Raw genomic sequence first — 14545 nt, forward strand, 5'->3', positions numbered from 1 at the left:
ACTGTACAAAATAAGGTCCGTTGGCATGGACCATAGGGTGAGTACATGGATTGAAAACTGGCTACAAGGGCGAGTTCAGAGGGTGGTGATAAATGGGGAGTACTCAGAATGGTCAGGGGTGGGTAGTGGGGTTCCCCAGGGTTCTGTCCTGGAACCAATCCTATTTAATTTGGAGAATGGGGTATCCAGTTCAATCTCTGTATTTGCAGACAACACTAAGCTAAGCAGGGCAATAACTTCTCCGCAGGACGTGGAAATCTTGCAAGAAGATCTGAACAAATTAATGGGGTGGGCAACTACATGGCAAATGAGTTTCAATGTAGAAAAATGTAAAATAATGCATTTGGGTGGCAAAAATATGAATGCAATCTATACACTGGGGGGAGAACCTCCGGTGGAATCTAGGATGGAAAAGGACCTGGGGGTCCTAGTAGATGATAGGCTCAGCAATGGCATGCAATGCCAAGCTGCTGCAAACAAAGCAAACAGCAAAAAGCAAACCTAGAGTATGCTGTCCAGTTCTGGGCACCAGTCCTCAGGAAGGATGTACTGGAAATGGAGCGAGTACAAAGAAGGGCAACAAAGCTAATAAAGGGTCTGGAGGATAATAGTTATGAAGAATGGTTGCAAGCACTGAACTTATTCTCTCTGGAGAAGAGACGCTTGAGAGGGGATATGATATCAATATACAAATACCGTACTGGTGACCCCACAATAGGGATAAAACTTTTTCGCAGAAGAGAGTTTAACAAGACTCGTGGCCACTCATTAAAATTAGAAGAAAAGAGGTTTAACCTTAAACTACGTAAACGGTTCTTTACTGTAAGAGCAGCAAGGATGTGGAATTCCCTTCCACAGGCGGTGGTCTCAGCGGGGAGCATTGATAGCTTCAAGAATCTATTAGATAATCACCTGAATGACCGCAACATACAGGGATATATAATGTAATACTGACACATAATCACACACATAGGTTGGACTTGATGGACTTGTGTCTTTTTTCAACCTCACCTACTATGTAACTATGTAACATGGTCAAACGCTTTTCTTTCGCTTTTTTAACACAGAAGTGGAAGAAAGGCGGATAAGTGTGAAAACAGCCTTAGATGGCAAGCTCCTACAGGCAGGGATGGGTGAGACTAGAGGTCGACCGATATATCGGCCGGCCGATATATCAGCCGATATTTGGCGTTTTTTACTTAATCGGCATCGGCTGATTGTGCTGATAAAAAAGGCCGATTGTAACTTCAGCCATGACTTGCAAATGACTTCTGTAATAGAAGTTAATGCAAGTTTCCTGAGGTTATCTGTGGAGAGGATTCTCTCCTCCTCTGGGCAGCCTGCCAAGTCTGATAAGAAGATAAAAAGAACCTGAAAGATACAATGTATCAATAGACTGAACTCTGTGTGTAGAAGCTCTCAGTTTAACCATTTAAAGACTAAATCTTTTCTGACACTTGTTGCTTACAAGTAAAAATCCTGTATTTTCTGCTAGAAAATCACTTAGAACCCCCAAACATTATATATATTTTTTTAGCAGAGACCCTAGGGAATAAAATGGTGGTTGTTGCAATATTTTATGTCACACGGTATTTGCGCAGCGGTCTTTCAAACGCAATTAAAAAAAAAAAAAAAAATACAGTAATGAATTAAAAAAAAACCTAAGCAGTAAAGTTAGCCCATTTTTTTTCGTCCAAAAGTTTTGATTACCTGTTTTTGTGTATTTAATATTTAAGATAGTTTTTTTTTTGTTTTCTAAATTATACATACAAGTGAACTGATTGGAGGTTTGTTTTGTTTAATGTTTAAATGAAAAAAAATTCTGTATTACTTAAGGCTGCTTTCACACTGGAGCGGGCATGCGTTGATGGTAAAACGCTGCTAGTTTTAGCGGCACTTTACCGTCATTTTAGAGGCGCTATTCGGCTGCTAGCGGGGCGCTTATAACCCAGCTAGCGGCCGAGGAAGGGGTTAAATGCGCCCCTGAAGCGCCGCTGCCAAAACGCTTTGCAGGCGCTTCGGCAGCGGTGCGCATTCATTTCAATGGGCAGGAGTGGTGGAGGAGTGGTATACACCGCTCCAAAGATGCCGTTTGCAGGACTTTTTTTTACATCCTGCCAGTGCATCGCCTCAGTGTGAAAGCACTCGGGATATCACACTGAGACTGCAGGGGAGCCATTTTATAGGCACTTTGCAGGCGCTATTTTTAGCCCAAAAGCGCCTGAAAAACGCCCCAGTGTGAAAGGGGTCTAACTGTTAGATTTTATGAGATGAAGGGAAAAAAGAAAAAAAAAATCGGCCAAATATATCGGCCCAAAAAAATCGGCATCACATATCGGCCATCGGCCACCGCGATTTCTAAATATCGGCATCGGCCAGAGAAAAACCCATATCGGTCGACCTCTAGGTGAGACTGCACAGAACGTAAAGCGCTGCGTAAATTGTTTGAGCTATATACTGTAAATGCCCAGAAAAGCTGAGTTAGACTTACCGGTAACTCCTTTTCTGAGAGTCTTCCAGGACAGCCCATGAGACCTTGGGCTCCTCCTACCAGGACAGGAAACACGTCACCCCCACCAGATAAAAGGGCGGTCCTCCAGGCCCCTGTCAGTATTCTCAAGAACCGTAGGACCCTGCAAAACATATGCATAATACACATAACTTCAGACAATACCGGGTGGGAATCCGGCTGTCCTGGAAGACTCTCAGAAAAGGAGTTACCGGTAAGTCTAACTCAGCTTTTCTCCAAGCGTCTTCCAGGACAGCCCATGAGACGATGAGCCAGAACTTACCAGTCTAGGGAGGGACAACTGCCTGAAGGACCTTACGACCAAACGCCTGCTCCTGAGCTGATAGGAGATCCAGGCGATAATGTTTAATGAAGGTCGAGTAACTGGACCAAGTGGCAGCCCTGCAAATTTGTTCCGGTGAGGCACCAGCCCTCTCAGCCCAAGACGTAGACAAGGCTCTAGTTGAGTGCGCAGTAACAAAAGGTGTAGGGACCTCCCTAATTTTGTAAGCTTCCAAGATGGCTTGCTTTATCCATCTAGCCAATGTGGCTTTAGATGCACTATTCCCCTTGTGAACTCCAGAAAAGAGGACAAACAAGGCATCAGTTTTCCTAAAGGCCTTCGTGACCTCAAGATAGACCAAGAGAATCCTTCTTACATCTAGGAAACTAAATTTTCTTTCTAAGTCGCCCTGTGGCGAACTACAAAAGGTTGGCAATACAATGTTCTGAGATCGGTGGAATGTACTTGCCACCTTGGGCAAAAAACCTGGATTGGTTCGTAACACAACTCGATCCTCAAAAATCGTGAGGAAGGGCTCCCTAACTGATAGGGCCTGCAACTCACTTACCCTACGAGCTGAGGTAACAGCTATAAGGAACACAGTTTTTAATGTAAGTAACTTAACTGACATACTTTCCAGAGGTTCAAACGGAAATTCTACCAGAGTTTGAAGTACTAGGGACAGATCCCACGTTGGACAACTTCTCACCACTACTGGTCTGGCCCTAGAGATAGATTTGAAAAATCTGGCTATAGTGGGATTTTCCAGGAGAGAAAACTGGAGGAACACACTAATAGCTGCCGCCTGTACCTTTAAGGTACTAACAGAAAGACCTTTGTCGACACCCTCTTGGAAAAATTCCAAAATAGACGGAATATCATGAGCTAATCTATCATTTTCAGATAACCATGAGTTAAACCTTTTCCAAACTTTGGAATATATGGCTCTAGTAACTGGCTTCCTGCAATTCACGAGAGTCCTGACTACTTTGTCAGAGAAGCCTTGGGCGCTCAGTATCTTTTCTTCAGATACCAGGCCGTTAAGTTTAAGAAAACCACCTGAGGGTGTGATACTGGACCCTGCAATAATAGGTCTTCCCTTTTCAGAAGACTCCACGGAGGCTCTGAAACCAGAGACTGTAGCAGGGAAAACCATGGCCTCTTGGGCCAAAACGGGGCAATTAGAATCAGATCTGTCTCTTCCAGCCGAAACTTCCGGAGGACTACTGGAATCAGCCTGATTGGCGGAAAGGCATAACATAGGCCTGGAGGCCACGGGTTTGCCAGAGCATCGATCCCCAAGGCTTGGTCTGCCGGGTTCATGGAAAAGAATATCTCCGTCTTGCGGTTGTTTCGGTTTGCGAACAAATCCGCTACCGGATAACCCCATCTCTTGGTGAGGTCTGCAAAGACTTCGGGATGAAGGGACCAGTTGTCTCGGTCTATCCTGTGACGGCTGAGATAATCTGCCAGGCAATTGTTTTTCCCCTTCAGGTGTACAGCAGAAATGGAGGCTAGATTCCCCTCTGCCCATGAAAGGATCTCCTGGGCAATGGACTGAAGCCTCCGGCTTCTCGTGCCTCCCTGCTTGTTGATATACGCGACTGTCGCTATATTGTCTGACAGGATTTGGAGGTTGTGACCCCTGACCTCCATCTGAAAAGACTGGAGGGCTCTCTGGACTGCAAGCAGCTCTCTTTGATTGGATGAGGCCCTTGCCTCCTCTGGGGACCACTCTCCTTGTGCTACTGCATTGCTGAGGTGGGCCCCCCATCCCCAGGAACTCGCATCCGTGGTAATCCTTCGGGAAATGGGAAAGGACCATGGGAGACCTCCTGCTAGGTGCTGACCAGCTCTCCACCACCACAGGCTTCTTTTTATCCTGTTGGGAAGCCAGATCCTTGACTCCAGGGACCTTACGTCCCCGTCCCAGTTTCTTAAAAGAAACCTTTGTAACGGACGCTGACGGAGTCTCGCCCATGGTACTGCGGGAAAACATGAGGTCATAAGACCCACTGCCCTCGACACCTGTCTCAGAGAGACCGACTGGTTGGTCTGCAATGTTGACATAGTCTGGAACACTTTGGTAATCTTCTCCTGAGGAAGAAAAACTCTTTGGTTCACGGAGCAAAAATCGTAACCCAGATAAGTTACTTTCTGGGCCGGAATCAAGGACGATTTTTCTTTGTTTATTAGCCAGCCTAGGGACTGTAAGAAGTCCTGTACAGCCTGGAGATCTTCCAACAGCCTTTGGTATGATTTTGCCACTATCAGGAGGTTGTCTAAGTAAGGGATAACCGTTATTGCCTTTAATCTTAGAGGAGCCAGCGCTTCCCCCAACACCTTCGTAAAGATGCGTGGGGCTGAGGAAAGACCGAAGGGGAGGGCCTGAAATTGAAAATGTCGGGTCCCCATACCCGTCTTCACTGCCAATCTCAAAAACTTTTGGAAGGCTGGATGGATAGGGATGTGAAGATAAGCATCCCTTAAGTCCAACGTGGCCATAAAGCAGTTTGGGTATAGTAGGTTTTTGATTGTAAAAACCGTCTCCATACGGAAATGCTTGTATCTGATGGACTTGTTTAAGGTCCGGAGATTCAGGATAAGTCGAAACTTTCCTGCCGGCTTTCTGACCACAAATACATGGGAATAGAATCCCTTGCCCCGCTCCGATCGAGGAACAGGAATCAGGACTTTTTGATCTAATAAGTCTCCGATCTGGAGACCCAGAGCCCTCGCTTTCTCCCGATCTTGTGGAGGAAATGTGACCAACAAACGTTCTGGTGGTTGGTGAACAAACTCCAGCCTGTACCCGTTGGTCACTAGGTCCAGGACGAAGGGGCTCAGAGTGACTGCTGCCCACTGTGGGATGAAGGCCCTTAATCTCCCTCCCACCGGGGAACACAAGTCACTGCGGCTTGGCGGGCTGTTGAGGGTTAAATAGCACTCCCCCTTTGCCTCTGCCTTTGTGCCCAGTCCAATTCCAAAGGCTTCTCCTGGCCGAGTTCACTAGAGCCGAAGTCATGGCTGACATTCTTACCGACTCAGCGGAAGAATCTGCCAAAAAACCCACTGCCTGAAATAGGAGAGGAAAAGACTTTAAAATTTGCTCTCTGGAGGTACCTGCTGACAGATGTGACTGAATCTGAGTCAACCAAACCTCCAGATTTCTGGCCACACAAGTGGAAGCCAAAGCTGGTTTCAGGTTTCCAACTGCTGAGTCCCAGGCTCTGTGGAGAAGGATATCCCCCCTCTTGTCCATCGGATCCTTAAGCGTACCCATATCATCAAACGCCAGGTCCGAGTTTTTTGAAACTTTTGAAAGAGGTGCGTCTAGCTTGGGATTCTTATTCCATGGCTGCGCAGTGTCCTCATCAAAAGGAAACCTCCTTTTTAGGTTACTAGAGAAGAATGGTTTTCTCTCAGGATTATCCCATTCCAGTTTAATAGTATCAACCAAAGAACTATGAACTGGAAACACTCTTGATTTTCTCTTATGTAATCCCTTATACATAAGATCATGTTTGGATAACTGAACCTCTTCCTCTTTTAATTCAAGGGTAGTATAGATAGCCTTTAATAAGTCATCTACATCCTCAACAGATAACTTAAATCTTGAGCCTCGAGTGGATTCTCTATCTCTGGGCTCTGTATCTGACCCTGATTCTTCCAGAGAAGAACGGGTAGATCTGACCTCAGCCTCAGAGTCTTCACTCTCTGCCTGCTGCGGAGTGCTTACTGACGCCTTCAGTGAAGACGGACTCTCTGCTGGAGTCTGGAGCTTGTCAATAAGCGTTCTAAAGGAACTGAAGGCCTTCTATACAGGTGCGACAAACTGCTTTGCTCCATGAGGAGCTCAATTTGTTTGCGCAAACCGCACATTTCCTTTTAAGTGGCTGCGCTTGGGCCTTGTCCTGAGTCTTGGTCTGCAAGACAAAATAAATGACCCACAATGTAATTAAAGCCACACAATCACTCCGTAACACCACGTGCAGGAGGGAGGAAATGTGTCCCCTTACACCCACTACTACAGAGGGGGGAGGGGAAGGGAACACTCACAGGGATAGTAAGGTGGTGACAGAACACCCCAGGCTTACCTGTGAGGTGCTGGTGTTGGGAACTGCATCCGCTGCCTGTGCAGGTACTGCAGGAGGATCCATTCTGCCCCTCTTGGTCATCCACAGCCTGGCTGCTTAACACCAAGAAACACCAGCAGCCAGCGTTCTCTGTTCGCGCCGTTAATGAAGACTGGAACCTCGTCTCCGGCGCCCGATGATGATGTCATATGCCCCGGAAGTAACCCTCTCCAGGCACTTCCTGTGGGCCAGCTTGGAGCGCAATAGCTCCGCCCCCTCGAACGCTGCGGCTTCCTCCATTCCTTGCTCAGATCAGCCAGGCTGTCGGCAGGGAAGGACAACCGAAGCTCAGCTGAGCTAGAGTGCAATGCACTGCGCTAGGGGCACGACCTCACCCCGGTCCTGGCCCTCTCCAGGCACTGAGGACAGAGAACAGCAACACAGCCAACCTCCCCAGCAGTGTGCTGCTTCTGGCAGAGGAAGAGGTAAGTGATATGCCCCAGAAAAAAAGCCATACAAAGCCCCTGCTTATAAGGCCTATGGGAGCAGGTTCCATGAACATGTTACCCCCCGTCCGGAGGAAACACAAATAACTGACAGGGGCCTGGAGGACCGCCCTTTTATCTGGTGGGGGTGACGTGTTTCCTGTCCTGGTAGGAGGAGCCCAAGGTCTCATGGGCTGTCCTGGAAGACGCTTGGAGAAATATACCTTTAATATTATGTGCAACATGAGGATACAAAGTTATGACACAACTGACATCTTTAACCACCCCACTCCCCCCCCCAATTCTCATTTAGTGGCTGCAGCCACCAGAAGGTCCCATGGAAACACAGACTTTCTGAAAGTCCTAATTTGGACCATGGCTCGTGTGACACCACTCAAGCCCTAAAACTAGTCACCCGGGCTCTGAGCACTGCATTGTGTGTTAGGGGAGAGAGGAGTATACATGTCCACACAACACCAAAATTCCAGACCTGGAATCTTCAGATTTTTTTTTTTTTCTGGGGGTTTTGTGCAATGTATTGGGACACAAGCGTACACTGTAAAAGCTTAAAGTGGTAATAAACCCTAAAATGTGATTAATTACAGCTTACCAATCTATAAATATGGCGGCTGCTTTAGTTTTATTTTTTTTTGTTCTTTATTTTCACGTGCTGATCTGGCTAGTAATACACTTCCTGTTTTAGGGTGTCTCCACTCTGGATGAGGAGCAATGGAGACACCTTTGGACAGCAGCATTGGCAATCTGGGGAAAGGGTAATGTCAGATGTATGAGCAGATTTAGAATGACTTGACTAACAAAGCCAAACTCCAGCTAACCCCATTTAAAGCGTGTGTTTATTTATTTTTTATTTACAGTATTTTTTTCTCTCTTTTAATGTTGTAAAAATGAAAGGTCCACCTCCTCCATTCATAGTGTGCTTTTCATTGCCGGAAGCCATTCTTATGAATGGAGCAATGGGGTGGCAAGGGCAGGCACAGTCAGCACTTTTGTTGAGCGCCTGTAATAGGTCCAGCGTCTCCTACTGCCAACTGCAAGGGTGGTTTTTATTTTTATTTTCCTGGCGTTGGGCTTTAACCCCTTCCCACTGTCCCTTTAACTGGGCTATTACATCCAGGGGACAGGAAGGTTCGCCTAATCCCACAACCACTGTACATGGCTGTCACTGTGATCACATGATCGGGAGTCATTCCTGACACCTCCTGATCATTACTAGAGACCGGGAGTGGTTGTTCACAGCTCTGGCACTGTGCTGGGAGTGTACAGTGAGCATGCTCCCAGCACAGAAGCCTCTGACGGCCGTAAACGTCAGTGTGTGGACTTTAAGGCTACCCTCTTTGCTGATGCACATATGCGTTGTAGGCAGCAAGGGGTTAACTTAAAGTGACATCTGTGCTGCGGTGTCAAAACAGACAATGGCTTAATGTGGTTGTAAACCTCAGATATAACATATGAACAAAGTGTATCCCTCTAGTGTGTACTTGTCTCAATCCAGAGACCCAACTTTCATTTGTCCCTTCTGCTTCATTCCGCTATCAGCATGAATCACTTCTCACAAGTGCTCCTGACACCAAGAGAAAAATGGTGACAGGGAAGGGAGCTCCAGCTGATTGACAGCCTCAGCTCGGTTCCTGTGTGAAAGGGGGGGGGGGGGGGCCTTCCAATCAGCTCTCAGAGCTCCCCTCACTGAGCTCTGCAAAGTGTGAATACAGGTCTCCACCCCCTGTTTTCTGACAGCTCAGACCAGCTTTATAAATTCTTGACTTTGAACAGATGTAGAAAAGAGAAGAATGCAGATAAACAGGTAGAACTTATGTAGGAGGATTTGTTCCATCTCTTTATCACTTCATGGGGTATATGTGAGGATTTACAACAACTTTAACAATTTTCCACCCGTAGGACTTCCTCAGGTTGCAGTGGGATGTTGTTTATCCCATGTGATTGCAATAAAGTTAATAGGACAAAAAAAAAAAAAAAAAAAAAACCATAGTCCCCCCGCACAAATGCGAACGCCGCATACGCTACACCCACACGCATATGTAAACAGTGATCACACCACGTGAGGTATTGTCACAAATGTCAGAGTGAGAGCAAGAATTCTAGCACCAGACCCCCTGTTTATCTCTAAACTGGTAACCTGTTCAAAGTGCTGCCTATGGAGAATTTTAAGTACTGTAATTTGCCGCCATTCCAAGGGCAGACGCAATTTTAAAGCGCGACATGTTAGGTTTCGATTTACTCAGCTTAGCATCATCTTTTAAATTTAACAAAAAAAATGAGGTATTCTATATATTGTATTCGTGTGCAATGAAATTCATTGAATTGGATTTTTTTTCCCCAAAAAAATTGTGTTTGAAGAACTGCTGCACGAACACCCTCTGACATAAAAAAGTAGATTTTTACATGTAGGAGCAAAGTGTCAGAATTGGCCGGATGTGAAGTGGTTGTAAAGTCTCAAGGTTTTTCACCTTAAAAGAGAAATAAAGGATTTCCCCTCCCCCCCCCTGATTAACACTTGTGGATGCTGCATCTGTCCCCCGGCACCTCTGCACTGAGAACCAAGTGATCGAACACCGTCGATGGCTCGGTTTTCAGAGCTCTGAGATCTGCAGACTGTCAGTCACGGCTCTCTGATCTTCTCCCTCATGAGAGTGCTGGGCTGTGGAGGGGGCGGGGAGTGGCCATCCCAGGCTCTCAGTGGCTCGCTGAGAGGGGTGTCGGTCCAGGCACCTGGCGGATCCAGACTCCATGGTTGGGATGACACGGTGCCTGGACCGACTCCCATGGCGTCAGTCCGCTCTCTGCTGAAAACGGGTACCAGGAGAGCAAAACAAACTGCTCTCCTGTGATCTATAGAAGTTCAGCCAAACGAGCCCAGGCCGGACTTCTCCTTTAATGCATTCTATGCATTAAAGTGGATGTAAACCCTCTGCTATACCCAGTGATCAGCCTCAGATGATACACAGAGATGAAACAAATCTCCCTACATAAGTTTTACATGTATATCTTCTGTCTTCAGCTTTATATATTCTTTATAAAGTGCACATCATGTTAGAAATTGTCTCTTCCTGTTCAGCAGTGGGTGTGAAGTCAGGGCTTACACTGGGTGACAGCTGATTGGAGGAGAGGCACACACCCCCCTCCACATAGGCAGATGAAGGAAGAACTGTGCTGTGAATAGACCAGCTCTCTGCTAATCTATTTATAGCACCCTCCCCACAAATTTCAGGCTGGTTTTATCTCCTGTGCCAGAGAACTTGTCAGAAGTTCACAAGACTCAGGGCTTTGTAGAGAGATAAGTAAACACTGCCGATTAAGAGTGTCTAAATCTGTGGACTGTGAGAACCAATCGAGCTCTGCTGCTTTGCTTGTGCCAAGGAGGGGTGAGTAGAAGTATGTCCTTATCACTACACTGCTGAATCCTCATCAGCCAATCACAGGCTGAGGGCAGGCCCAGGACCAGGCTACACTGTACAGTCAGCAGGGAGGTCCAGGACCTGGTTGTGCTGTCTGGACGGAGGACCTGGCTGTGCTGTCTGTAGTCACATCTAAGCTGTGCTGTCTGTATCTGCCTGGAGATAAGAATGAATCTCTCAGGTATTGCACAATCTCAGGCTCCCAGCTGCTGTGCGAGGAAGAGATCTTGAGGTAAGGCCAATGCTGGGCACATGGAGGTCTGGGTTATGGTGGTCCATGGCCTTCCCTCATAGGAGAAGCCAGATACAAATTCTGGTCCCTTTGTGAAGACCCCCCGCCCGCCCTCACCTGTCTCCTTCCCCTTCTCCTCCTCGTCCTCCAGCTCTTGTTTTCTGGGCATCTTGCTGACGTCACGCTCCGCTTCCCGACCGATCCCTCTTCCCTCACGTGGCGCGGACAATTCACCGGCGAACACAGCTTCTCCGGAAGCCCCGCCCCCTTCAAGCCGGCGGACTAATCGCCGAATTCCATGCGCCTTCCCTATGAAAGATAGCACGCTATTGGTGGACCAGAGGGCGACTCTCGATGCTGAAACGCACGGAAGTCACCAATTGGACGGCTTCAATCCAAAACGAGGTGCGAAACGCATATGTTCCATCTATCGGGCCTGAGGCGTGAAGCGCATATTGTGTTCCCATTGGACGAAACTGCTGGTTCTTTCGTTGCCTCCTCTTCGTTGGCCAGTCGATGTCACTTGACAAGAACGCTGCTGCTGAAATCTTCATTGGCTGGCCTTTGGCAGCCAAGAGAGGCGTGATACGCACACGGAGCGCTGGTTGGCTAGTGACTTTGAGCTGGAACGCACAGGGGGCATTTCCTGTTGCCTGAGCTGAGAGAGGCACATTGTGGGTCCCACTCGTGACTTTAGTTGGTGGGTTCTGACCACCCAGAGACAGGTTGTTGTCTGGCACTATAGTGTGGGCTCGGGAGGGGAGCGGTCCCACTGTTGGAGTAGAAGACCCCCTGAGGGAGTAAGAGGCATGGACAGTGAGCATGAGGCCTTATCCTGGAGGAGGGTAGTGCTTGTAGGCCTGGAGTAAATGGTCAGTCCCGCAGGGACAGCTGAGGGACCAGTGCACAGGGGGGAGAGGTTAGTTCTGGAAGGACGATCATTAGCACAAAAGGCTTCAATTTGGAGGGTCATTTATATCTGCAGGAGGCCATTGTTTATTGCATGGACAGCAAACTGACATCTATAGTACTGTAGAACCTTCAGTCCTGGAGGGACCATCATTAGCACAAAAGGTCAGTTGAGTCCTGGCAGGTCCAGCCTTTCTGTAAGGGACCAGTGTTATTGTTATTAGACTGCAGAAAGGCCAGTCCTGGAGGGACCATCATTAGCACAAAAGGTCATTATTTGGTGGATCCTTCTGTAAGAATCTATTTTCTTATTTTTTTTTCAGGGACTGCTGATTGACCATCATAAATTGTACTGTAGAAAATTTTAGTCCTGGAGGAACATCTAGGATAAAAAAAAACCCATCAAAACCTGGATGGTCACCAATCACTTTAAATGTTCTAATGCTCAGGAAGCATAAAAAAAAGTAGAATAACATTGAAAGTGACCAAAATTTAGTATTTATTTTGAAAGATGATTAGCAGGAGTTCGACAATCTTATAGGTCATATAACCTTTGACAGGAGATTTTAGGAGATCCTGTAAAATTGCTACGTTGTGCTTTAGTTAGGTCTTAAGAAGACAATAAATGGGACGAAATCTGGAACATCCTTTCTTAGTTTAGAAATTCCTCTCCCCATACAAATTATTGAAATAATACACAGAGCCTGGATTACCTTTATTATGTATATTGACATTTTAGTTAAGGCTTTACCAAGTGAAAATTTCTAGTGTGGTGTTGGCACTGTCTGGAGCTCTCGGAAGAGGCATTGCAGTCATTTTATAGTTGTTTGCCAGGAGTTGTGTGTTTGTGTGTTTTTTTGTTTTTTTTTTTGTTTTTTTTTTTAACGAAAGTTAAAAATGCCTCGCAAGAAGCCATTTAGCAGCAAGCAAAAGAAGAAGCAGTTGCAAGACAAAAGGGAGCGGAAGAGAGGTGAGTGCTTTATTCCTGTGTTTTGTACAAAATCTAAATAACAATGTATTAAAAGGCAGAGCGGACCATAGTGACAATTAGATGTCTAAGTTTTAGTGCTTTTTTTTTTTTTTTTTTTTTTTAATACTGCTATATTATAAACAAGGTAAACACAGCATACACGTTGTGTAATTGAAAGTTTGTGCACAATCGAGCTATCAGAAGTAAACAATCACCTCCTTCCTGGGGGTTAACATCTACACAGAAGTAGGATAACATCCATGGTAGAAAGGAACATTTCTATCAAACAAAACACCTACATTCGGTAGTCAGAGAGACTAGGGAGAGATTTATTAAAACTGCTGCAGCTGTGCATGGCAGAGCTGCACGATTCTGGCTAAAATGAGAATCACAATTTTTTTTGTTTAGAAGATAGATCACGATTCTCGCGACGTAACATCATCTTTCACATTAAAACAGAAAAAAAATTTGGCTAACTTTACTGTTTTGTTTTTTTTTATTTTTTTATTTTTTATTTATTGAAGTGTATTTTTCCCAAAAAATTGCGTTTGAAAGACCACTGGGCAAATACAGTGTGACATAAAATATTGCAGCAATTGACATTTTATTCCCTAGGGTCTCTGCTAAAATATATATAATGTTTGGGGGTTCCAAGTAATTTTCTAGCAAAAAAAATATTGATTTTAACTTAAACAAGTGTCAGAAAAAGATTTAGATTTTAAGTGGTTAAACTTCCTGCATTTACACGTTGTTAAAAACTTGGCAGACTGCCTTTGATCTAAGAAGGAAGAGTTAGTTAAAATGTTTCATGTTGAAAGCATGGCAGACTGCCCGGATGTTTTCTTTTGACAGCTGAGTGAGCAGATAAGTCTCTCCACTTGTTATATGAAAGAATTGGCAAACTCTGCAATAGAGATCGTCAGGGGGGTTGAACCGAGATCACGATTTTTTTAACGATTAATTGTGCAGCTCTAGTGCATGGTAGCCAATCAGCTTTTAACCTTATGCTGGCCATTACAGATAGGCTCGGGTGTGTTCGAAATCCCACGTCCCCCTGATCCCCCTAGGAAGCCGGAACTGCTCACGGCTAAGGATGAGCTCCGGCGTGTTCGCAAGCTGCACGTGCTGAGCCCGTCAGGAAGTTGGTAATGCGCTGCGCTAATCACAGGCAGTGAGACATTTCCCGATCTCTGCAGCCGCACATTGAGAAAATGTCTCACTGCTTGTGATTAGCGCTGTGCAGTGCCGACTTCCCGGCGAGCTCGGCACTTGCAGCCTGCGAACACGCCGGAGCTCATCCTTACTCACGGCTAATCACAGGCAGTGAGACATTTCCTGATCTGTCCAGCTGCAAACCGGGAAATGTCTCACTGCCTGTGATTACCTGTGAGCAATGCTGGCTTCCTGACAGGATCAGGCACATGGGATTTCGAACACGCCCGAGCCCATCTCTACTGGCCATACAGGGTTAGAAAATCATTTAAAAACGGCCAGATTTGTAAAGATCTGTTGAACGCGCATGCGATAACGCCATCATTGTATCAATAGATGTTGCCCAATTATCAACTGTGACAGACTCACCCGGGACAGAGGCTTTTGGAGGGGACTGAATGCTAGCCTCTTGCCTACCGACTATGGGCCCTGGCA

At 46.2% G+C, this 14545-nt stretch overlaps 2 protein-coding genes across 4 annotated transcripts in view; one reads left to right on the forward strand and one right to left on the reverse strand.

Annotated features, from left to right (window-relative positions):
• Positions 1-11420, reverse strand: part of ABCF1 (ATP binding cassette subfamily F member 1) — a 101492-nt gene extending 90072 nt beyond the window's left edge. For 2 of the 3 annotated variants that reach the window (XM_073598911.1, XM_073598910.1), the window contains exon 1: positions 11137-11418. In XM_073598911.1, coding sequence (XP_073455012.1) covers positions 11137-11188 — 52 coding nt within the window. In that variant the 5' untranslated portion in view covers positions 11189-11418. Of the gene's footprint in view, positions 1-11136 lie in introns of all 3 variants that reach the window. The other variant, XM_073598912.1, reaches the window with a different exon arrangement.
• A 191-nt stretch (positions 11421-11611) lies between these two features.
• GNL1 (G protein nucleolar 1 (putative)) overlaps positions 11612-14545 on the forward strand; it is a 73673-nt gene continuing 70739 nt past the window's right edge. Inside the window, exon 1 of the mRNA XM_073598913.1 lies at positions 11612-12898. Within this exon, the coding sequence (XP_073455014.1) occupies positions 12826-12898 (73 nt within the window). The 5' untranslated portion in view covers positions 11612-12825. The remainder of the gene's footprint in view (positions 12899-14545) is intronic.

This window comes from Aquarana catesbeiana, linkage group LG09 (genome assembly GCF_042186555.1).
Source record: "Aquarana catesbeiana isolate 2022-GZ linkage group LG09, ASM4218655v1, whole genome shotgun sequence".
NCBI classification, from domain to species: Eukaryota; Metazoa; Chordata; class Amphibia; order Anura; family Ranidae; genus Aquarana; species Aquarana catesbeiana.